Source organism: Erithacus rubecula (assembly GCF_903797595.1).
Source record: "Erithacus rubecula genome assembly, chromosome: 5".
NCBI classification, from domain to species: Eukaryota; Metazoa; Chordata; class Aves; order Passeriformes; family Muscicapidae; genus Erithacus; species Erithacus rubecula.
The window spans coordinates 62635829-62660675 of NC_136687.1; the positions used below are offsets into that span (position 1 = coordinate 62635829).

The window sequence follows — 24847 nt, forward strand, 5'->3', positions numbered from 1 at the left end:
GCTGCCATCGTGGGGCATTGCCAAGGATCCCTGGGTGTGTGGGAGGTATTCTCCCAGTGTCTTTGTACACAGTAAGGAAGCAAGGAAAAAGATCAAAGCAGATTTTTAACAGCTGAAGTACACAGCTTTCCAGTTCCCATGTCTGTGCCTGACAGAGAAGGCATAACTGCAATCCTTCATGCCCAAACTTTCCACCAGTGCAAATAAACAAAGACCATGTGAAAAGCAGACACAGGACTTGGTATCCAACAAAGCAAAAAGACTTTTTCAAACAAAGCCAAGTCGTTTGGGTGTGTCAAATTATCAGCATGACCCTCAGAGGTCTAAGTTCAGGTGACTCTCACTTGCACTACAACAGTGCTCACTCATGTAACAAGAAAGAAATTCACCATGAATTTAGGAAGGTTCTTTGGAAGCAAGTATATGCTTACACCTAGGACAGCTCCCATTTGTAACAAGAACTGCAGTAATCAGAAATACTGTCTGTAGCCCTTAGAGACAGACTGACTGGATCAGCTAAAGCACTGTGTCCTTTCTGGAAATACACTCTTGATCTAACAACTTTTATCTCCTCACACATGCTTTAAGAAGTATTCTCATTTGGAAAACCTGCAAAAAAGGCCCATTTTTGGGGATTTGATTTCTATCCACTACTTATACCTTTTATCATGGCTTCATGGTATAAATGGTCCTAGCTTGCATAAAGCTGCCTATGGATTGCAATAAATACACCACAACTTACAGAAATCACACAGTCAGCCACTGGTTTCTTCAAAGCACTTTCTGAAGTCTCCTTCAGTTTGGCCAGCAGCATTCCTGTGATCTGTTCCACTGCAAACAGTCTCTCTTCATCCAGGTACCTCACCTGAAACAGAGAATTGGCATTTGGTGATCAATCCTCTCAACTTTGCTCTCAAGAAGTGCAACTTGGACATTATTCGTGATGTGGAGCATCCAGCTCTAGACACGAGTTAACTCCCTGTCAACTGATCTGTGCTCCCTACAACAAATCTTCAGTTCTGGGGGTTTTTTTGTGGGAAGCTTGACATCTCAGTTATTTCAAGGGACTATTCACAATTATACAGTGCTTCTGCTGTTTGTGCATTTTGAATTTAAGAAACAACAGCAAAAAAAAAAAAAAAAAAAGAGCATAATACACGTAGGCTCACACTGTCCTATAACAGAAGCTAAAAATACAAGTTTTGGAACAAGCCCAAGGAACATTTGCTTCCTGCAACAGTCACTCAAGCACAGGAGGCAGGGAAGGTGTAAACCAGGCAATTCCAACAGTCCTGCCCTGCTCAGGAAATGCAGTTGAATCCTCAGCCTTCAGGGGAGATTCTGTGTCCTGAATTCCTAACAAGCTATTGTCTCTCCAGCAATCCCAAGCACTCCTGCCATTTAGTTTGGAAGCAAATTAAAAATAACTTGTTCAAATTTCATATTCAGAGTATTATGTTGTTTTCCTGACACTTAGGCTCTGCATGTCTGACAGAAACTAATAATCTCACACTGTAATTATACAGATTTGAAGGTAAATCCAGTAAGGGGAAGTGAAAAGTTAATGTGACTAAGGAAAACTAATATGATTGGTGAGAAGCTTCAAGGGATATCTTGGAGAAAGTACAGACTTATTTAGAGATACAGGAAGGTATTTAGTTTTCTAAAGGAAGATGTAAGTGACCACACAGGAAGTTAAGTGACAAGAGCCCAAAGTGCTCATCTCTACCACCAGAGAGATTCCACCCAAAGCTCTCACTCACCTTTACTCCTACGGAGCCATTGGGCATCTTCTGAAGTTCATAGGGAAGTTTGGCCCTTTCAGCTTGTATGTAAGGATCTTCAAATGCTCTTCCATGCAGTTTTTTGAAGCCATGCACTGCATTTTTTACATTTGTAACAATCTGTGGCAAAGATATTTTCATTACAAGGACATTCTGATACAGAAGACTGTGCAGAAAGCAATTTTTTATGTTGGGCTTAATGCACACACTGACCTGTGTCAAGCCCCACACATTCACTGAAAATCAAAGTGTGAGGAGAGAGAAAGAATCATCTACTTTTTAATCTATGCCCTCTATTAAAAAAATTCATATGTACTTCTCTCTGTAATATCCATTAGCTTGCTGCCATCAATTTTCACTGTCCTTTTTATTTTAGAGGAGCTTTCTGATACAGCATGAAATATTTAAGATCCTATATTGTTGCAGTGGCTGCCTGCAGGAACTAATGAAGTTATTACCTCCATTAACCTTAAATGAACCTTCAACAAATTAACACATTTCCCTTCCTTTAAACTTCTCCTCTAATTCAGATCCTATCTGGATGTAAAGCCTCCCCATACCTATCCTCTCATCAGTGTTTTAATCTAGTTATTTTCAGGACAGGCTTTTAACCAAAGAAACAAAATAAACTAATCCCAGTAAACACAATATTTAAGCTATCAAAAGAAACTACTGCAGGAAAATCTTCTCCAAGATGAACTTGTTTACCAGCCAAAATAATTTTTGACCCATTTACCTGGCTCTTTGCTGCATTCCCAATGGCTCGGGTCTTGGATCCTAAAGATATACATGCTCTAAGAAAAAAAAAAAAAAAAAAAATAGAATTCAGCTTTAAAAGAAAATTAAACGAAAGTATCATAAAAATATTCCCGTAGTACTTTAGAACATCCACAAAAATTCAAGCAGCAGAACATGGATGTGTTAAATAACAGCATTACTGCATGAAGCACCAGAACCTGAAGTAGCATTTCCAATTATTTTGCTCTCTGTAAATTAGTTCAGAAACAGCAAGCAACTGCAACTGTTGTCATTCTAAGTGCATTTTAGGAATTTTGTAGAAGCTTAACTGTTCTACAGATCTTATAATGAAGTAAAGGCATCAATAGTTACTTCTGGGTCACAGGTTAAAACCTATGAGGTCTGTAAGATTTAATTCAAAACTCTGAACTTCACCAGTCTCTTGACACAACAACCCTTGAGTCTGACAGGGCCACATCCACACTCCAAGAGCCCTCAGCAACAATCCTCAAACAACAAATAAAAATCCCACAAACCACGGGAGCTGAACGAGCTGTTAAGTGCTTCCACAACTGAGGATACCAGGTACATGCAGCAAACAGGCAGAAGGGGACAGAGCTGGGGACAGTTCCCAGGCACCCAGGGCTTGGGAACCTCTGCTGCAATCCACAGCCCCCTGCAGCTTCTTGGCTACCACTGGACACCACCTGGCCCATCAGCACTGCCTTTGGAAGTGTTCTTTTCTCTTCTGGAAGTTACCAGCACCACATCTTCACATCAAAGACCTGAAATATAACCCTTCCCCAAAATGCAGTTGATCTGGCTACGACCATTCAGGAGTAACAGAGAAACCCAGATTTCATACAGCTCTAACGTAATTGTTTAATGAATGCATAAAGGTCACTCGAGTAGACTGCTTCCTCTCCATCATTGAGGCCACTGCAATTTGATAGTATTTTCTAGCAACCTCTTCTCTATAACATCCAAAACCTTCTCCAGATTTAACTGCTGCAAACATGTGAGGCAATACCCTACATTTTCAAATTCTAGTTCAGCTTTCACAAACAACTTTTACAATTTTTAACCAGTTTCCAATTACTCCTTATGATCATTGGTGGAAATCAGATAATCGAGCAATTTCCACAGCCAGGAAACGATTCACCAACTGATGCTATTGCATCACACCTTTCAGTGCAGGAATCTGCATCTGCTCTCAGACAGCACCATTTGTACACAATCCCATGCAGAGCATGAAGCACCAGCCCAGAGCCACCACAGCTCCTGCCAAGGGTTATTTTAATTACTCACTTTCAGCACAAGGGGATAGATGGTTTCTCCCTCCTGCTGCTGGGAAGCAGAGATGTCAGAAAAATAAATGTGCCCTCCTTGGCTTCAAAAAACTCAGTCGTTTCCAAGATTCCTTATTACATCATCTTAATTACAGCATGTGATCACATTAATCACACCTGTGTGATTAAGTGAAATAAGTTCTGAGCTATCAACAACTGTCTCGTTTTTCCACAAACCCAAGTGGTGAGGCAGAGCACCTGAAAGGGCCATTTGCCATGAGTTTAAAGTGGAAATGTGTTAAACAGACCTACTGAAGTTCCCAGCTCAGGGAAAGTCAAGTGTCAACTAACTTCCAAAGAGATACAGGCCAACAGGCCAGGAAATATCCAAGTTCTCCTGAAATGCACAGCTTTTTGGCAGAATCTTTCTCCCTTCTTTGTGAAGTATTTGTGCTATAGCTTCCAGGATGACACACCATTGGGCTAACACTGACAATCCCAAGCACTGGATTACAGAATGTAATTAACTAATAGCTCACTCAAGTACCTGCACGATGTGAGCACCTCCATAGAAACATTCAAATAAGTTCATTTACTGTGTTGCTATGTGCAGTAAGTGAAGTTTTGAGGACTGAAGACTTAGATCTGTCTGCATCACTCAAATCCCCCTTGAAGTAAAGATTTAGCTACTATGATAAACTTACATAACAGTAACGAACCTGTTACATTCCTATTTACCTTTGTTTGCTTTCTCTCAAGACAGTAACATTAGAAAAGATGTTCCTCAAGGTCTCCTGTATTACTACATTTTGGAACAGAAAAGGTCAATGAAAATGTCACTTAAGTAGTCTGATAGGTACTGTCTGTAAGTGTATGTGAACTCCAGATGCTGTAATTGCTAACTTGAACATCTTTCATAATCACTTTGCAAGTCTCTTCAACATAAAGTTAATCGTACATTAGCGTGAAAAATACCAAGTGCAGGTAAGCCTACCGGCAAAGAACACACTCCAAAAATAGCTAAAAACTGGAAGGACTCTTCTTCACAAGGGGACAGGAAACTGCAGCTGCCTGAGGATTCTCTGGGCAACAATTTCATGGAATACTTTGCATTTGAAAGGCCAGAGAATTTCAGTTCTCACTGCATATCTAGTACACAGGGATAATTGCTTCCTGAGAGTTAATATGAGAAGCATACTTTTCTAAATAGTAAAAAGAGTTTTCAAGACTATTCCCATCAAAATAGACGGCATGCTTTTTGGCAATCAACTTCTTTGTACTTTCAACTATGAACTTTTTAGAAAGCAAATCTACATTTCTCCAAGCCCAGGGCAGCAGTGCTGAAGTTACTACAGTCTGGCACAGCAGAAACTGCCTTCTCTGTTAGCTACAAGTCCTTCTGTAAAAAGAGAAGCATCACCCAACCCCCGATTTTTATGAGTATTACACGAATTCCTGAATCCTCCTTCAAAATTATGCACAGATGGAGCTCGAAAAATCCTAGACGTATCCCATAGAAACAGAGGAGCAAAATCTCCACCTACTCTTGCGTCTCCCATCATCACGGACGTTGCCCAGTACCCCCCCTCCCTTTCCTCGCCAGACCTCGGTATTCCAGGGCCAGCAGATGCGGTGCAAGTAGGAACAGGTTTAAAGAAAGGGAACTCATCGCGCCGCTTCCCTGCCGAAACAACCTCCTCCTCCTCCTCGCCAGTCTCGCCACCGCTCATGTAATTGTTCATGGAAACGCTCCCAGCCCTGGCAGCCGTTCCAGAGTTGGGGAAACACATGCACTCCACGGGGATCTCTGGCTACCCGAGAGCGGAGCGCTGCGAGGACAGCAACACCCCGAGCCCGCGGAGCGGCACAGCGCGGGATTTCAAGGACGCGCCGGCGCCGCCAGGAGCCGGGACGCGCACCGGGACCCGCACACGCGTTCCCGGGAAGGGGCGCTCCGCCGGCTCCCGGGGGCCGGGCCGTGGCGGGGATCCCGCGGCGGGAGCGGGGCCCGGGCGCGCCGGTACTCACGGCGTGCAGCGGTCGCTGTACTCGTTGGCGATGGTCTCGATGCCGCCGCTCCGCGCCACGCCGATGTAGCAGTTGAGGAAGCCGAGGTCGATGCCCACCACAGACATGGCTGCGCCCGGTGCTCCGCACGCTGCTGGCACTGGCGCTGGGACCGGCCGCGGCTCCGCGCCCGCCGCTCCCCCACTGCGGAGCGCCGGCACCAACCGGCAGCGGCCCCGCCGTGCGCAGGCGCGGCCGGCGGGGAGCCCGCCCGGCCCCGGCGCCGCCTCGGCTCTTTCCGGCAGCGCTCGGGCGGCGCTGCCTTCCAGAAGGATCTGGAACGGAGGGATGCGGGCGAGCGGGGACGGAGCGGCGCCGCCCACAGCACCGCCCCCGCCCGCGTCAGCGCTGCGGAGACACCGCCCCACCCGCCGGCAAGGGAGCGGGAGCCTGCGGCTGCCGCACGGCCCCGCTTAATGAGATTATAACAACCCGGGGCAATTACTGCAGAGCGGCCATCGGGGCCGTTAACGCGGCCGTGCTTGCAGTGAGGCGCCGCGGGCCCGCCGTGAGGGGCGGGCAGCGCCGGCTCCGGAGCAGGTGGAGCAGGAGAAGCCCGGAGGGCCAAGGCACAGGGTGAGCCCTGCGGGGGAAGCTGTGTCCGACACTGAGGTGGGGATGGCTCCTGGGGCCAGGGACAGGCACAGTTTATGCCATGGAGTCCTTCATTCCGCCCATTGCCAACACCTATGGAAGAGCCGTCCCCGGCTGGGGTGGGCCCGGTCTGTTTCCAGACACAGCCTGGTCTGTTTCCTTTCCCTGGGGAAAAAAAGTCATCCCGAACCCCAAGTATCTCTGCTTACTCCACGTTTTATGGGGATCGGGTATTTGTTTTTTATAAATTCGCCAATTTTGTGGATTGAAAATCCACAAAACAAATCTCCAGGCTGGAAAAGTTCCCTAAGTATTTATTTGTTTCTAAAAATGACACTCGGTTTCACACAGCAATGTGACGTCTTTGTGACACAGCATGTGACACTGCACTGCACAGTTTTGTTCCACTGGAGAGATTAAAAATAAGCACAAAACGACTAAACTAGTTTAACATCCCTGTCAAGAGGTTTGATTATCTCTCCCATTTATCACGGTTTCAATGGTCTACTAAACAACCAGAATTTTCCTAATGAAAACATGTTCTTTTCCTCTAAAACCACCAGAGTCAAGAGAAATCACTGGCACACAGAATTATTTGTGACACAACTATTCTATCTGCCTTAATTATCTCATTTTTACTTGCCAGGATTAGGATCAGATAGTAAAACCCGGTCCAGTCCCATCTACAGTAGCCAGGGAGGCAAATCCCCCAGCTCCAATTCCTGCTCTGCTCTTTCCACCTCTGTTAGAAAAAACTGATTCAAGGTAGAGCAGCACCACTTGAGGCTGACTCCCGACTAAATAGAAACCTCGGGGGCAAAGAGATTAAATGCAAATGCTGCTGTGTGGTTGTGCAACCCAAGCCAGCTGGTTTGAAGGTGGGGGAGCAGAATTGTGCAAACATTCCTGACAGCCACCAGAAAATGCCAATGGATTTTTTTATTTGCTTTGTCAGAAGATAAAGATGAGAGTATAGAGTAAGCCAAACTTTTGGAGGCATGTCCTAAAAGTTGTCTGTGCTGATGCCCATGCTGAGTATGAACAAAACACTTCAGCCAGATAAGCCACAGACTTGCCTGAGCACAGCCCCCCCCCCTTCTTATCCTCCACAGTGAAGCAATCTGAGGACTGGAGTTGCCCTAGTCTCTCCAATTCTTGGCCTGTGGATAACATCTGGTATTTTAGCAGCTCAAGAAAATAATTGTACAAAGTCCATGAGCCAAGGGTTTAATGTCAAACTTAATGGCTGGGGTGAAATTTGCTTTGATTTCTTTCAAACCAGACATTTAAACAAAGGCCTCCTAAATGCTTCTTTTGGATCCTAAGTTTTCAATACTCTGTAAGGTTTGGCCTTTCTCTCTTGAAAATTATTACCTCAGAAATAAGCCTTCTTATTTATGTACATGCTAAGATTCATCCTCAATACTGAGAAGAATCTTCAGCCATTTTTCAATTTCTCCAGCAATGCTGTACTTAGTGTTCTAGGTGTTGGCTCTTGGTATTTTTGGGCTGTATTTTGGCTTAAAATGTTGCTAGCCAGGTAAGAGCTTTTACAATGTTGTTTTAGTATGAACAAAATGGAAACATTGAGAATTTCAAAGAAGAGGCAAGCAAATATTTCCTTGGATTTATTGGTCTTTCTGTAGTAAAGTACACTAAGGAACTTTTCCCCTAATGGATCACTCCAAAGGAGGATCTTTTGGCTATTAAATATTTATCTGGTGTCACGCTCTGTTAGCTGGTACCAAAGGCTAAATTTAGAAAAGCTGTGATCCTTCTTCTGATGCCTTTTTTAAGCTCTACTGGGCAAGTAGATGGCTTAGGAATTAAATGAGGTCACTCCCTTCCTAAGGGTGCTCTGAATTCTTTCAGTGCTGTTCAAACTTGCACAGCTAAATTTTTTCCATCTTCAGTATGAATGAAACAGTTTTACACCAAGTCGATTGCAGTTCATTAGTAATCAATAGAGTCCTCTCACACATACTAAGGGCTATGCTATATTAGGAACCAGCACTGTTTTTTTGTCTTCACTAGCAAAAAACATGCACACTTATTTTTGGGAGACACAAACCCAAATCCCTCTCATTACATCTAATTCTGGTGGAGAAAAGATACTTTTTTTTTTTTTTCTTAAATATTGAAGATTTACTTAGCTACATCTGAAATCAAATACACTTGGAATATCAAGGTGAGGTTCTAGGTTCTCCATAATGGCAGAAAGATAATCTTGTCTACTTTAGGCCACTGATAAATGCACCTAAGAAATAGATGTTCACATGATCAATACAAATAAGTGTTTTAAGATAGCTACAAAGCATTCAGCATATTTTGCTTTGGATCAACATGAATATATGCAAATGAGAGGCTATTTGATACTGGTTGTTGATGCTTAGCTGACAGAAACCAATCCCGCTGAAAGCAGCAACTGTAGCATGCTTGTTTCAGAAGGTTACCCCATCTGGAAAATACAGTCTTAACTGAAGAAATAACAGGTGTTATATTTAATTCAAGGCCTCCACTTGGATCAGAATAAGCAGCATGATAAGTTATTAAAATCATACTAATCAGCTTCATTTGTACCTTCAGAACAACATGAATGAAATGATCAATCACAAAATACATGTAAATCACAACACATAAATCCTCTCATTCTCATATTTTGTGCTAGTAAACCCATTATCTTAGTCTAAATTATTATAATTTGTGTTTTTAATAATCTTGATATTCTTCTCTATCCTACTGGTAAGTTAATGACCAGAAGCAGAGGCAATTTTTTGTTAAAGCCTCAAGAGGCACAGCACTTTGAAACAAAACCAGCATGAACTGCAGGCCTGCTGCTGAGATACTGCATAAAACAGTGAAATCAGAAAGGAAGACGTCAGTAGTGCTAATGGGGTAAGCTTCAAGGTTTGTGATATTTAGGACAGATTACCAGAGGTATGCAGGGTATTATGTAAGAATTTAAGTATCCCTGGCATTTTCTGAAATGACCTAAGCACGTTCTATGCCAACATTTATTCAGATTTTCTTTTGACTTCTTGGAATACCAAGAGAGAGGAGATCCTTGAAACAAAGCACTTTGGAACTATCACCTCTTTCCTGCTATACTGAACAACCTAGAAAATCATTCTACTCACAAACCTGTCCTACCTCAAATATCTGGCTCTGATTAGGAAAAGGAAAGCCAATCCTAGTTTTTTACTAAAAGCTTTCACCAAGCTGTGAGCTGAACATACTTTCACAAAACAAAAGTGAAAGCCTGTACAAATTCTGTAAACTGCACATCAGATCCAGTAGATAAGAAATGTAATATGGATCAATTTCTATACTGTTAATCCTACTGTAGAAAGACTTAGCTCTTCAATAATAGTCTGTCAAGCACAAATAACTGTAAGTGGAGAAGCTGTAGCTAACAGCCTCATTAGTATATAATAATGACAGATGACAGATTAAAAGGTGTTAATTTCTGTTTGTAAAAGCTGCTTTAATGGTGTCCATAACATCAAAACTGAAGGCCTGGTGCACAATGATTCCCTGTAAGGAACTACCCAATCCCTGTACAGGCCACAAAGTCCATCTGTCTTTGTAATTTTAATAATCCAATCCCCAGTTCCTGGAACTGTTGCTCAGCAGCACCTAATAGAAGAGAAATTTATGCACATTGTTGTGCATGCAGACACCCTGCTTTTCAGTACAGGCTGCCAGCAGAACTGAAACATTTAAACAGGGGAGATCATTGCTTTGTCTCTTTTTTAACAAAGCACAGAGATGTGAAGACAGTGTATTCAAACAGATAGTGACTTCCATTTGCTGAAACACTTGCCAGGTCAAATAACTACCATTCTAATGCTGCTGTCATTCAGCAGAATCCTTATGGATCAAACTCTCCTTTTCTATGCAAAGAATTTTTTCTATGGAACACCATGACTTTACTTCCTCCCCACACATTCTTGCTCAGTTGTGTGAGAAGCCTTACTTGTTTCAGCTTTTTCCTATAGTGGAGCTATAAAAGTTAAAAAAAAAAAAATCTGTGTGACAAAGTTAAAATCATAGGTTTTTAATCTGTTTTCCAGCTCTTGGGATTCTCTACAGGTGAAAACATGGCAGGCAATAAACCAGCTTTTGAAGGAAAAACTCCAAACTGTACACCTTCTTATACCATTGAATTGTTAATTCAGCCCAGGTAAAAAGCATAGGGAACAACAGGTGAAGCAAAGCAGCCAATTCCTGGGATAACCTTGCACAGACAAGAACCAGAGTTAAGTTGTCCATTGCAGGAAGGCAAGGAAAGCAAATGAGGAAAACCAACAGCCCCAGAGACAGGAGAGATTTCTCTGTACTGCAAAGCCTTCCATACACACTTCTTAGGAAATTAATTTTAGCTATTTGAATGAATGAATGAATGAAATGTATTTAGAGACATAAACTACCCAGAAATCATAGCCAGTGAGAAAATCTTCTGTTGATATTCTTTATGCAGAACAAAGATGGTCCTTAATTGTTTAAATGATACCCCATAACACCTTAAGTTAGGAAAAGTCAAACTCCTCTGGTTACTGCACCTAAAGTTGGCAAAAATTCAGTTAAAACCTTTCCCTACAGAATCTAAACAAATGCAAAACTGAGAGCTGTGCTACAGCACTATTTCCAGAGAATTTTCTGTCTACTTCATCCTTTCTTTAAAGATTGCTCATTTCTTATTTTTATAGCTGTAATTGTACATTAGCAAACTTAAGTAACAGAAAGGATTCTAATACTATTGTGCATTGGTCTGCCTCTAGAATGAAGTGAATATAACACCTGAGGCACATCAGGTAAACCTGGCACTGGCACTGCAGAGATTCCCCTGCCTTCCCCAGTATGAGCACCATGATCTGACCAACTGAGCTGATCTCACTGGATCCTGCTCCTGCTGCTCTGCCAGCAGCCAGGTTTGCCAAAAATGCCCTTCCAAAACTGCAACACAAAGATTGTTGTATACAGCTAGGACAACACAGCATTACAATACTAGAGTACTGACCTTTGCACTAAATGAAACTTCAAAGCACAAAACACAAGATCTATCTACAACACTGTATTTAGAAAATAATCAGGAAACATGGCAGTCTCAGAGCAATTCCTACACTGAGGTGTTTTATCTTTTCACTTGTAAAGGTTGATTATAGCAGGAGAAACATTTTACATAACTTTTTACAGCTCTGACATAGCTGTGCTGGTTTTAAGTGCATCAGGGGTACATCTTGTGTAATAAATGCAGACCATGTGTACCCAAAATCACTTTTTATTTGCCAGTTTGGGAACAACTCCACAGCTGTAGTATCCCATTTCCTGTCCTGAACAGAACATGAAAGAAAGCATCCAAAGACCCTGAGCTTCAGCAGTGGATATGCCACTTTGCTAAATATTGTACTTCTAAGGAAATTAATCTTGAGGGTTATTCATGGAATGTTTCTAGAATTTGAGTCACGAGCTCATACACATGTGAGCCATCTGGAAGCACTTCCAGGAGATGGGAGATTTTAAAAACTATAAACAGTGTTATTTACACAATGCCCATTTTCCTTTTTTCCACTATAAGGAAAGAAAGAAAATAACCTTAAACTCTTTATATACAAAATGACTGTAATTGAAAAAGGACTGCTTAAGAATTTGCATGGGATATCAGGAGATTAATCAAACTTTAGTGACTGACAGAATTCCTCCTGGTCAGCACTACCAGAAAAGCCTGTGGCAAGGAAACTTTCTGGCAGTGTAGTAAAGAACTGTCAACATGAGAAATCACAGAACACTGGATTTTTGTTTACATTATCAAAACCTAATCAAAGAAATCCTGAAAGAGATAACTTGGACAGAGACAAATGAAGCAGATTTTCCATCTATTTTCACATTAAACAAATCAGATACGAAAATTTATTTTCCATTCTGCTGATATGAATGAATTTTATGCAATTTGCCAGATGCCAGTATCAACATTTCATATTCCAAGACCAAAATTTCTTGCAATTAATTCCATGGGTGTTGGCCTGTGTGCCTTTCAAGAATCCATCTGAAAGGAGGGACATTTACAGACACCTCAAAAAGTCATTAATCATTTAAGATCAAACCCCAGATTTTATTGCTGCAATAAGCTACACAGGAAACCTGCCTTTTTCTACTACCACTAATTACCAGCCATACTGAGGGAAAGAAGTGCATAGCTCTTGATTAGATCTAGTTTGTTCATTAAAATGAATATGCAAAAGATTATTTTAACCTGTTTTCCTTTATCCCTTTTGGACATAAAAATATGTTTGTGTTTGTCCTTAAAAGCAACCTTTAGAGCCTGTGTTGGGAAATACTGTGTAGCATTTGCCAAACCACCAGTGCCAAACATTCTAGAGATTTTAAAATTTCCAAAGCTTATATTACAGCAAGGATATTATACCATATCTCTTTTATTTGGTGTGAACTGCCATAAAGGCAAAAAATCTTCCTTTTCAGGTCCTTTATTTTTCAAGCACTTCTTTTTGGAAATCTGGATTTATTTTGAAACTTACCAACAGTGTATGAATTTGGTGCTAGCACTAAAAATCTCAAACTAAGAGTGAAAAACATTTGTAATGCGAGAAATAGCTTAGATTTTCTTCCTTCCTTCATCCATTTCTAAGACTAGGGATACCTATGGAAAGTGCAGGAGAGCAGAGGATTTACAGGGCTGTGCAGACTGCTCTCCTGAAGCAGCCTCCCCACACATTTTGGCTGACAAGAGAGGGTGCTCACACTGCATCTTAAAGCAACAGCTTTACACAGGTGTCAAACTTGGTGGCACTTTTAGAATTACAGTATTCTTCTAAATTAAAGAGAGGATTCATCTGGAAAGTAAGATAAACAGCTAAAAGCACTGCAGCAAAGACAGCTTGCTTTCCTCCACCTTCCTTCTTCCATCTACCAGGAAATCTAATACCCCAACTTGGTGTATATTGGGCTTTTGAGAGGTGTAACAGAGTAACTCTCATCACTTGATTTATGCACGGGGAACAGCTAACACACTACTGCCGTGATTTGTATGCCTCAGACTGAAATACTGTTGCTCATCTGCTAGGAACCATAAATCCCGGAGAAAGCTGATTAGCAAAGTCTTCAATCACAGCCTGAGATTTCTGCAGCTTGGAACTAAAGCAACTGTTGAGTGATGGAGACAAGCTGTGAATCACCCTGTGAGCACTTCGAGCATTTGATTGACTGTTTTAGGACTACCCCAAACGGTGTCATTTACTAGTGAAAACAAGATCTAAAGATGTGGTCAGGAGAACCCATGAGATTGAATTTGCTTTCCTGAACACAAACTTTTTCATCCCGTTGTTTAAAATGCAATTCTAGTCATGCGTTTTATGAGCATCACTCATGAAAAATAAGTAGAATAAAAAATAAGAAAAAACACATTATGTAAAAAAAAAATTAAAAATTAATGCCTTACTTTTCTTTAACAAATAGATATTTTATTATGAAATTATGAATATAAAATAAGCCAAGTCCATGCATATCTTAAAACCACCCTGCCCGCCCCCCATCTTTCTTTGTGTCTTCAAAATTGCATTTTAACGAATACAAGTATTATTTTTAGTTAAAACTCATGGAGTCAAGTAAAACATCAACCACACTATAGTCCTTGAGTGTGCAGGACAGCAAAAATGGTAAGCCATTAGTTTTGTGAGTATTTTTCAGGCCCTCAGAGGTGCAAAATTTTAACTAACTGGTGAATTTATTTTTTCCTCCCATCTCCAATTTCCATGTTCATAGAGTATTTTAAGTATCAGCTTACCATTTCATATTGCATATTGTACACTGAACAGCAGTGAACGTACAAATTCTGTGGTGTTTTCATATAATAAAGTTATGACTAGGATAAAAACAGTGACAGTTTATAAAAATAAGAACTTTGGTTCTCTGAAATACTCTTAAGTATTCAATTGATGAGCTCATTGGAAGCACCACTGAAGCTTTAACTGCATCATACCACAAGGTATTTGATTTTTTCAAAGCATTTCAAAGATACCCCATGGGTAGCACCCAAATTGAGTTCATTTCCCTTTATATGGGCTGCTTTAAAGAATTACCACACCATGCAGGATGCCTGAGTGTGCAGGAAGCTCATCTATGCAGCTAAGCCAAAGGACAGTTTAAAGGCCAGTTCCACAGCAGCTTCTGTCACTGAGTCATGGAAACACACGTAACACTCCTGAGGTTTGGGATGGAGAATGAGTCTCCTGGGCAAAAAAAAAAGAAAGAATAAAAAGAAAATCATCACAGGTGTTATTTTTTTTTTCTCCACAAAGGGTAGATTCCAGTTGTACTGCAAAGTTTCACTAGGAAGTTAAAACAAGCTGCTGTCTCAGACAGGTGGCAGACTTCAGTGTCCTGCATTGCTTTTTTTCTTTCAGTACACAGGATTTTTAAATCAAGTTTAAAAACTCAGGTTTTTTAAGGACATGTAGGAAAAAAATCTTCAGCTTTTCAGGATCTTCTGTGTTACTGGTGTGTTTGCAGCAAGCCAAGTTTCTGGGCTACAAACTGCCATCAAGGCCCTTGGGAGCAAGCCCCAGGATTCATATATTTACTGATTTTTAAACATAATAACATCTGGGTAGTTACCTTCCCATATATTAATCCCATGAGCTCTTCTTGGGAAAGAGCTAAAATAGAGAAGCTGTTAATACCTTTGCATTATAATTATTTTTTAAAAGATACCAACAGTAGCATAAACATTTTTTAATGTTTTAATTAAAGATTTTAATGTTTCCATATGAATTGCAGTTACCTGCATTAATGTGGAAAACAATTATTTTTCTTTTTAGACATTTTTCTTCCCAATGAAAAAGCCTCTTTTATAATATAACAGTAATTATAATGTTCACCTCATTTGTTTATATAATTGACTCATCAACTGTTAAAGGTGGAAATTCACAACAATGCAAGTTCTCAGTCTCCTTAGTCAGTCAGATCAGTTATTTCTGTGATGTGCTACAGTTAAATTTATTTTTAAAGAACACAGTGGCATAGTCAAAATGAAAACCTGGGGGTAAAATATGTCTTTAAACCTACCCCACAACCCAGTAGTTCATTGTTGGTGGTGGTTTCTTCTGGTCAGTCCAGTTTTCAGGAGAGCACTCAAACAGCAGTCCATGTTCTCTTACCAGACCTGGGTCCTCAGCTGCCTTACTAAATTCTGAAATCCCACTGCCTGCCTTTTTCTTTTTCTGTAACACAACTGGTGAAATGTTAGTAGAGAATGAGACATTTTGACATAAACATGAGCAAATACAACCATGTGATCTCTTCAGGACTCTCTCATGGATGATTCTGCTGTCAAAAAGCCAGGCTTAGAAGATAGAACTAACTTGTTTACATGATTATTTTCCCCAGTTTTGTTACTTTGGCATCAAAAGGCTTTTCCATTGTTACACAAGTTGGAATTGGACACACACTCCCTTTTTTGACTTTTTTTCCTTCTAGCTAAACACAGTTTTCCTATTAAGACATCTGAGTTACTACAGCATTTTTAGTGTGTTTTAGCTGTTACAACAGCTAAAGCTCTCATCTTTCTCTGTGTGCCTCCCTAATTAAGAACTGTGATAGTAAGAGTCTATTGAATAAACTTGGCCAGGCAGGAATTTCTTTTTGTAAATAAACAGCTGAAGCACTTTGCTCAGAGCATTTTCTGACTCTTACTCAGTATGAGGGCATAAAAGCATAGAAAATAAAGAAAATTTGTGTTTCCTCCAGCTTTTAGAGCTATGTTTTGAGCAGAGCTTTTGAATAAACTTTGCAAAAGTTGCAGTTTATCTCAGGATCTGCTAGAGAAACAGTTCCTTCGAAGGTGAAAGAAAAGGTTTTTTCATAAAACAACTGAAGGAACTTCTGTCTGCCATATGCAGATGCAGAAAGCACATTTTTCAATCTGCCTACAATATTGAAGATGGAGGGGCTGAAGATCTAGAAAACATGGTCAAAGCATCATATTTTAGGGTTTAATATGACAGAGCATATTTTTGCTCAATTTAAGATTTATTCAAGATTCCTGTACATGTTTTTGAAGTTAAATAGTGAATTTTCAGTTCTCAAAAATTGAGGCTAAATTAATTATTGATCAGTTTACAGTAACTTTGCATTACTGGTGCAGTAATGGATCCTAAACCATAACAATGTTTAGCAGATGACAAAGAACACACAGTACAATAGTACATTTGTATACTTGATTTTTTTGTCGTGCATTATGAACAAGGCAAATTTCTGTTTATTCTTTTACACTGTCCTCATGCCATAATACACAGAATTTCAGCATTAATTTTAGCTACATTTCATAATACATAATTTCAGCATTAATTGCTGGAGCCAATATGCCAAAGACTGTACCAAATTTCCCTGAAAGAGATGTGTCCATCCATTATTCCCAATTCTCAGTTTTTATGGCTTGAACTATAAAATGTCTATTTAATGGCTGTGGCCAAAGGCAATTTGATGCTAAGAAATACTAATTTATTCTCTCTGTTTGCTTTTGGGTTTCTGCAGAAATGCCAAAATACATGGCTCATTGCCACAGTCCTGCTCAGCCAAACCCAGTGTCATGTGACCAATCTACCAAAGTATCACTATTTTTAACACTTAAAAATTCCTAGATTTACAAGGCACATGGGTCTAGCCAGAAATTACTTCTTCAGTAACATCAAAGAAACATTAAGAAAAACTATACTGCTATTTGCAAACTTGCTTTCATTCAATTTGTACTGTTATTTCCCCTTTTCTCACTGAACTCACTTCAATTGTCACTTTAGGATCTAAAAAACACAACTGATAGTATTCCACTTTGGATTAGAGGCTGCAGACATGCAAATACAGCTGCCTGTGAACCACTGAAATAATGAAAACAATCTTGAAATACTGAATTGAGAATATGATTGGACAAAGACAAATGCAAATTTCCATACCTCTTTCTTCATGGACTGCTGGAAAATGGAACGAATTGAAAGGCAGCACTGGTAGAAATTCTCAATTAACTGAGGGTGGATGGAGCCACCAAGCTGTGCTACTTCTTTGTGAGTTGGAGTAATAAAAATTCCTTGCATTGTCTCCAAAGATAGATAGTGGAAGAGGGTATTCTCAGGACCAGATGTCAACCTTAAAGTATTGGAGAATTCATTTAATTTAAAAAAGTAAAATAATTTGCAGATTTTGTTTCTTAAGGCAGAATTGTTTTTCTAAGTACAGTAGGGTACAAAATAGATACAGGGATTCAAAAGGTTCCTATCTCCACACCAAAGAAATCCTGCTAATTTTGACTGTAACACTCAATCTAAAAAACCCAAGAAATTTAAAAACTGTGGTGCCAGCTAGGCATCTCATTTGTGTTCTCAAAACTTATCCCCAAAAAAGGAAAGTGAAATAAAAGATTTGTTCTTTGTGTGCCTACCTAAAAATAATACAGAGGCACAAGATAAGTTCCTGTGTGGTCCAGAAATTTCCACTTGAAATTCCAAGGTCACACAGATGTGGGACAGGTGTGCAAAATACTGACATATTATTAGAAACAGTTGTCTTTTACTGAATTATTTCAGATTTTTATGTTTAATTAAGTTCTCAGTTGAACAGATTCACTTTGGATAATGTTTGCATAGCAAAGCTTTGGTTGGAATAAAATCATGTGGGGACTTCGGTGATCTGTGTATATTCAAAAAACAATCCAAGCATGGCCTAAAAAATGAAATACTCAATTTCTTACTTGATGGCATTAAGAAGTTCTGTATCTTTCTCCGAAGGGTTCTTTTTAAGGTTTCCTGAATGAAATGGGTTTGGCAGGATGTGTTTTTTTCTGGTGGCCTGAAAAACAAGCAGATAGATGAAATAACAAAGAACACACAACTAAAGAAAGAACAGAATCCAACCAAAATAACAGTAAGGACAATGTAGCATTTTTAATAAGGCCATTATATCAATTTATATAAATGTATGATAGCCTATTTTAGACTAAACTTGGTTAAAGTTATACAACTGCTGTACAGAACAACTGTACAGCAATTAGTTTTGATAGATTATTTTGGGGATATTCTCCAATTATATCTTCTTTTTGCAACACAGCTGTGCCCACTTTAGTCATGTGAAATCCCCAAATATTTACAAGCAATGATAAAATAAGTGTGATGGCTCTGAGGCTGACTCAGAGCTTCCCAAGGCAACAAAAGTATTTTCTACTGAATTCAAGTGCTTACTCTTTCACAGTGTGCTTTTGGTAGAAGTTACCTTGAGTCTGAATGAGCTGCCCTCTCCCCAGTCCCCCACACCTCCTCAGTTCTCTGTGCCCCTGTTCCCTGACCTGCTCCCCCACAGGCTGTGGGTTGGAGCTCTCCTCCTCGGCGCGCCCTTGGCCGCCCTGCTCGGCTGCCCCGCTGCTCCTCGGGGGGCTCTGCGTGCGTGTGCTGTGGCAGCTGTCCCCAAAGAGGCTCCTTTTGCTCCCTGCACTGCTCACAGGCTTGCAGGAGTTCTGCAGCTTGCTCAGGCTCTCCAGTCTGTCCCGTGCTGCAGGAAGGAACCAGTCAGCACAGGCTAAAGGTGGGATGGAGGGAGAATCCAGCCTTTCCTCTATGCTGGCGTCTATTCCCTCCAGCTGCAGTATGGTTGCTTTGACCTGGTCTACATAGATGCAATCTGGTCCTGGATTCCCAACAGCTCTGGATGCACAGCCCCCTGCCTCCAGCAGGACACACATGACAAAGTGTCTCTGTAAATATAGAAAAGACTGCTTACAAACTCATCAGCTGTTTGCTTTAAAGAAAGTCCACATTTAGAAAAACCAGACATTTATTATGTGAGCTGTCTGAAAAGACAGGATTATGAAGGTAGAAACATTTTTAACTGAAGTGAAAAGGCATGAAAATAATGAGACTTTATATTAAACTTTGCAAGCTTTGTAGATATATAAATAATGCCACTCCCTGGGAAATTCTATCCCATGAAATAGCTACAATTTGAGTATTTTGAAAAATTACCCAAAGAAATGCATGGAAGGTGTTGATGTACTCACAATGGCAAAAGGGACCCTCAGAGACTGGGCATGCTGCAGCATTAACTCACCAAGCCAACTATCAGTAGGAAGTATCTTGCTTCAGGTTCCCTGTATCCTGTCAGACTTGCCTCCTCACAGGGCTGGAGGTGGTGCTGTGGGAACACCTCCCTCCAAATCACCAACTGCCCAATCCTCTGCTCTGCTGCCAGGGGTAACAGGCAGTAGTGCCGGCAGTAGAGACCCACATCAAGAAGGTCTTCCTTTGGCAAGTGATTACCAATCAAATAACCCTTAATTAAACAGAAAAGAAGTGTTCAGTGAGAAATATATCACCATCACTTCAGAGTCCTTTTCACACAAGAGATATCCCTGCTCCACATGCACTGAGATCTTAAGGTTTCTGGCCACAGACTGTCTTTTTGGTGTGCAGTTGTACAACACTGGGTTTTTGGGCCACATCTAAATAATCAAAACACTAAATATAAACAAATCAACCATCAGCATATATGCAAGTTATCAGAGATGACCTGGACTTTCCCAGCTTGCAAAACAGCTACAGTGTTAAGGTGCTCAAATTCTCATTTACTCTCTCTCTAAAAACAGTGAGCTTTCACTGCAATTAATAACATTCCCAAAGAAGATCCACAATACAGTGGTTCCAGCATTAAGAGATTTACAACTGAAGTAGTAGATACTGTGCAGCTCCATTTCTTTCATAACATTCCCAGCACAAAGAGCAGTTGCCTCATAAAATCCTTAAAATGCAAGTTTTCTTACAGCAAAGGCTGTTACCTTGCTCTTTATACTGCTGATTACATTGTCTATATTTACCAAAGATAAATAAAGTTATGAATGAGGCCAAAGTGAAAAAAAGCTGGCAATACAATTTCTCAGGTCTTGAATTTAAAGACAGATTCAAGATAGAGAACCTGTTATCCTACAGTCTCAGTATGAACTGCCTCTTACTACATTCTTATTACTCTCTCTTTCCAATCCTTGGATTGTACGCCAAGAAATTCCAGTTTTAAAGAAATACCTTTGTTCTTGCTGTTCATACAGCACATATAATTTCCTGACACTGATTTTTTCTGTTATGGTGTTTTGAGCTTTAGGTCTGTTACTAGAAATACATGCCTAGATCAGTCATATATTCACTTCAAATTTGTGAGATTCTGAAAGACTAAATCACATTTCTAGATGCATTTTCCTAATTTTTAGGTCTTAATCATAATACTACCTTGTAAAAGAGACAAGAGCCCAGGATCACATATAATCTTCTCATGTCAAAATAGTCTTCAGACTGTTGGGGGAAAAGAAAAGTACTATAATTTTTAATTCAGCATTTTTGTTTTGTTTACCAAATGCAAGTGAATTAATTCTGGTCAGTTGTAATCAATACTTTAATACTTCCATATTTGACCACCTCTTATTACCAGTACTTATTAGCAGTTAATACTAAGCAGTTAAGGGAAATACCAAGTTTTTAGCCTCCACTATTGAGTTCCGTGTTATTACAATTTTCTATAAAAATTCCAGTTCAAAATAACTAGTTTCTATTTAATTGTTACGTGTTCATAAACTCTTTTGTTAGGACATGTTCATTCTCACAGCTAACAGCCAAGTAGCTTTAGCATAACTACTGACACCAGGGGCCCTCATAGAGTAAAACTTAGAGGTCAAAGCATTTTTTTCCAGTCTTTGACATTTTACTCAAAATATTCTCATTCATTCATCTTTTAATGCCCAGTGCTCTCCCATTAGTAGCACTGTTTTTAGATGGAAATACTGTATTTTTAAATTAAGTAGGTGGAATCAATTTCTGTGCAGTAAACTGTGAATTATAAATATTGATTTCTGTAAATAATCATCCAAGTTGTTTAGGGCAGGGATTCTTTTCAACAGAATTTTTGAGTAACTCTTCTGGAATATGAGCTCAAGAGAGCTCTTTCATTACAAAGTAAACCTGAAATGTCAATATGTTTGCACCTTGCACAGTTAAGAGTTACTTAAGTACATTACTGTTACCTTTTTAAACAGTACTAAAACTAAGCAGAATTTGTTGCCTTCTGTCAACTGGAAAATTAAATTCTGATCCATAGATGTTTCCAAGTTTGTTCACAATTGCTTGGGACTTAGACAAAGTTACTTACACAAAGAAGAAATGTGACAACAATCGCTGCTGTTGAAATCAGTGTTTTTGTAGACATCCATGGATTTAAATTACATTAAATCATGGATTTTCAGTGACCAATCCTATGGAATTATAACACTTTTTAGTATTAAGCATGGAGAGAAATTCAGTATAAACTGCTTTGACTTCCACTTGATTAAAAGTTCGTGGATTTTGCAATCAGTGCTTGTTTAAACCACTGAATGTGACACCAAGGCAAGGAGATACTGTGAAAAGCAAACAAAAATAAAATGTCTACCAGCTCTGCAAAGTCAGCTGCTTCCAGATCACTCAGTGCAGTGTCAATTTCCATCTGAAATAGTAAAAAAATAATTTTAATAGAGATTCCCAATACATTAATTTCTAGTAATAACACATCATGCTCTACCTTGCTCATCTCAGACTGGGATTCACAAGTACAAAGTGAGCAGACAGAAGTTTTCACCTATTTTTTATTAGTAACATCACGTATCAAGAACATCTGGAGGTGCAAGAATTAAGAAAAATCCTTTCTCCTTGCTGTCTATTTCCCTGCTCTTTGAACTGTACAATTTCTCTGCTTATGTGCCTGCTGACCCCAGTGTCTGGTATAAAGGAAATGTCACTCTTACTTTCAGTGTGCTTTAAAACACGAGGTCTAGAGACAAACCTGGCACACTACTGCATCCAGCTGAGTTTTCAGAAAAATCTTTTATCCAATAGATTTCAGTTTTTTGTCTCTATGGAAGTCGCCAAAACTCTCTCACATGTTCTTTCTGTTCTATTGAAACTGCTTTAAGCTTCCTTATTTCTGTAACTGCAAGAGCTGTTGGTTAAATCAAATTTTACTAAGAGTACTTTCCTTGGTCCTAGGCACTGAAACTCATGACATAAACATGCTACTTAATGAAAAGAACCTAAATCACATAATTACAAACTTCTTTGGCTGTGTTAACAGGCTGCCTCTAATTGAAATACAGCCAGTTTTCAAACAGAGAAATGTCAGCAAGTCTGCTGTTGGCACTTGACAACTAACCAGCCTCTCAGCTTTTCCCCAGTCAAAATTTAAGTGGCTTTCTGCCTGAAGAACTGACATTTTTAGTTTTGTACTCCTCACAGAATAAAAAGATCTTCACCAAAACACTAAGATAAAGAAGAAGACAATTCTCCTTTGGAGGAGAAAAGGGAGAAAGCCACCTTGGCAAAGAGCAATCTGTTTGGAAACAATGGCAGAGACTGATGCATAACTTGGAACATCCCTGACAACTCTTACTGAACCGTAGCAAACCTGAAATCATTCTGCAAACCCTGTCAAATAGCAAACTGAACAACTTAACCCTTCATCCCTTCCCATGAAAATTATACTCTGAGGTCTTACTAAACATAAAAACAGAAATGCAGCAAAGTCCTAGTTAATGTTATCTTCAAATAAAGACCTATAAATTATAGAATGTGCAGCAGAAAAGTCATTATGAACATCCAGACTTGGGCCTTTCCCAGAGCCATTCTGAGAAGCAATTTTAATTTTCCATCTCACAGCCTCTTTAAGTTCAGTGAGTACAATGTGGTTTCTTTTTTTGTTGCTATTGCTGATGAAGTAGGATAATGGAGTTTATTGTCAGATCAGAATAATTTTCTAATAATTAAAATTAGCCTTAACTATGGAATCTACAAATGTACAAATATTTTGGGTCTCTCTATGAAAGAAAACCGAATTTAAAATTTCCCAGCTGTTTTATTTGCATTAAATTACAGCAGATAGTCATTAGAAAACCAACTCTATTGTGACAAGTCTAACATTTTAAACTGGAGTACAGATACTAAAGTAATGAAAGTGGGATTTATGACTGGCAGCTAAAATGTCATTAATGTTACAATGAAACATTTACTGTGACCTACGTTTTTTCTTACTACTGCTTAAAGCACAACCCAATTTCTAACACAGAGGTAACCTGGCACAGTTAAATAAATGGTGCAGAAAAACTGTACCTATTTGGTGTCAACAAATGACATATGGATATTTATTTTGATTCTCTGACAGCCATTTATAACTCTCCTAAATTATGAGAAGTACATGGGCTTCCAGAATAGTATTTCCTGCCTGCCAAATACTTCAGTGGTCAAAAATCAAACATACAGCTCCAAACTTGAATTTTATAAGAAAAATGGATGTTCTGGGATGGGCAGAGCACTTAGATAAATCAGCCAGAAGAGCAGAAGACACCTGCATTGACATTGTGGCCTGTCATGCCCAGGTTTCCTGGAGAGCTGTGGGAAGGAGCTGACCTTGATTTCCTGAGGCAGCGTCAGCCAGCGCAGGCCTGGGAGGCTGTCCAGGAACAGGGCACTGCAGGGATCCTGCTGCTGCAGCCTCGCAGGGTGAAGGGCACGCTGGAAGAACAGGTTGAAAAAATGATCCAGGCGAGAAACATTTTCCACCTGGCAAAAAGCACTGGACAAACATGAACTCCAAGTTAGAATAACACTGGGAAATTTGCAGCTTGTTTATATAACCCTCAGTGCTACACAAGCCTCTTTACGGCACGAATCTACATTTGGATGTGTTTTTAATGTGGAAAAAACCACTAGGCTGATATCCAGGCAGTACCTACAAACAAAGAGCAAACTCAACCAGTATGGTATCACAGTAGATGTTTTAGAACAACTTATGGTGAGTGAAACATCAGTCTCACCCTTTTGGAAACTGAGATTTATTCTTTTTTGTTCACTATGGCATACACACATTAACTCTGAATTAAATGCAAGAATATGAATAATCCACCTGGGTGATTTTATTTAGGAAACAATCAGACTGAAGATCTCCTGGATGATTTCCAAATGCAGAGAAAGACACTCACTCTGCCAAATGGAGTTTGGCACTCCAGACACTCACTCTGGAGAAGTCCAGAGTGTTTACTCTGTTAAAAATCTAACAGTGAAGCACATGTATGTTTTACAGGCACAGAGGATAACATTTGCAGAGTGCTGCTGACATCCACAGTGACTTGGATTATGGGAATGATTTAATCTAATCAAGGACAAAACTTTCTGAAGAGACAAACACTGCTTTAACAGTGTCTGACTAGTGTCAAGTCTGAGACCAAAAGGCAAGAACAACAGAATTCTTTTTTTTATACAAGTGTAAAGGAACAGGCAAAGAAATTCCCTGGAAACATTAAAATTAATCCTA

The 24847-nt window shown here is 39.8% G+C and overlaps 3 protein-coding genes across 9 annotated transcripts in view; 1 reads left to right on the top strand and 2 right to left on the bottom strand.

The window, feature by feature from the left end:
* Positions 1-5973, bottom strand: part of HSPA4L (heat shock protein family A (Hsp70) member 4 like) — a 19516-nt gene extending 13543 nt beyond the window's left edge. The window contains exons 1-4 of the mRNA XM_079305801.1: positions 5840-5973; positions 2521-2578; positions 1764-1904; positions 743-865 (exon numbers count right to left, since the gene is read on the bottom strand). Coding sequence (XP_079161927.1) covers positions 743-865; positions 1764-1904; positions 2521-2578; positions 5840-5946 — 429 coding nt within the window. The 5' untranslated portion in view covers positions 5947-5973. The remainder of the gene's footprint in view (positions 1-742; positions 866-1763; positions 1905-2520; positions 2579-5839) is intronic.
* On the top strand, positions 5945-24837 carry LOC306802064 (uncharacterized protein; the record flags this gene model as incomplete). 2 transcript variants are annotated; one of them, XM_079305813.1, is made up of 2 exons in its annotated part: positions 5945-6454; positions 24617-24837. In XM_079305813.1, one exon carries the CDS (start codon positions 5945-5947, stop codon positions 6293-6295), a length of 351 nt encoding a protein of 116 aa, XP_079161939.1. In that variant the 3' UTR covers positions 6296-6454; positions 24617-24837. The 2 variants fall into 2 exon arrangements, with proteins under 2 accessions (XP_079161939.1, XP_079161938.1); XM_079305812.1 differs by lacking the exon at positions 24617-24837 and adding an exon at positions 22777-22804.
* INTU (inturned planar cell polarity protein) overlaps positions 13937-24847 on the bottom strand; it is a 35450-nt gene continuing 24539 nt past the window's right edge. For 2 of the 6 annotated variants that reach the window (XM_079305799.1, XM_079305797.1), the window contains exons 8-16: positions 23944-24109; positions 21938-21991; positions 20746-20808; positions 19577-19798; positions 18819-19223; positions 18228-18325; positions 17437-17626; positions 15554-15708; positions 13937-14718 (exon numbers count right to left, since the gene is read on the bottom strand). In XM_079305799.1, coding sequence (XP_079161925.1) covers positions 14607-14718; positions 15554-15708; positions 17437-17626; positions 18228-18325; positions 18819-19223; positions 19577-19798; positions 20746-20808; positions 21938-21991; positions 23944-24109 — 1465 coding nt within the window. In that variant the 3' untranslated portion in view covers positions 13937-14606. Of the gene's footprint in view, positions 14719-15553; positions 15720-16782; positions 17362-17436; positions 17627-18227; positions 18326-18818; positions 19242-19576; positions 19799-20745; positions 20809-21937; positions 21992-23943; positions 24110-24847 lie in introns of those variants that run through there. The other 4 variants (XM_079305798.1, XM_079305796.1, XR_013774260.1 and 1 more) reach the window with 3 other exon arrangements.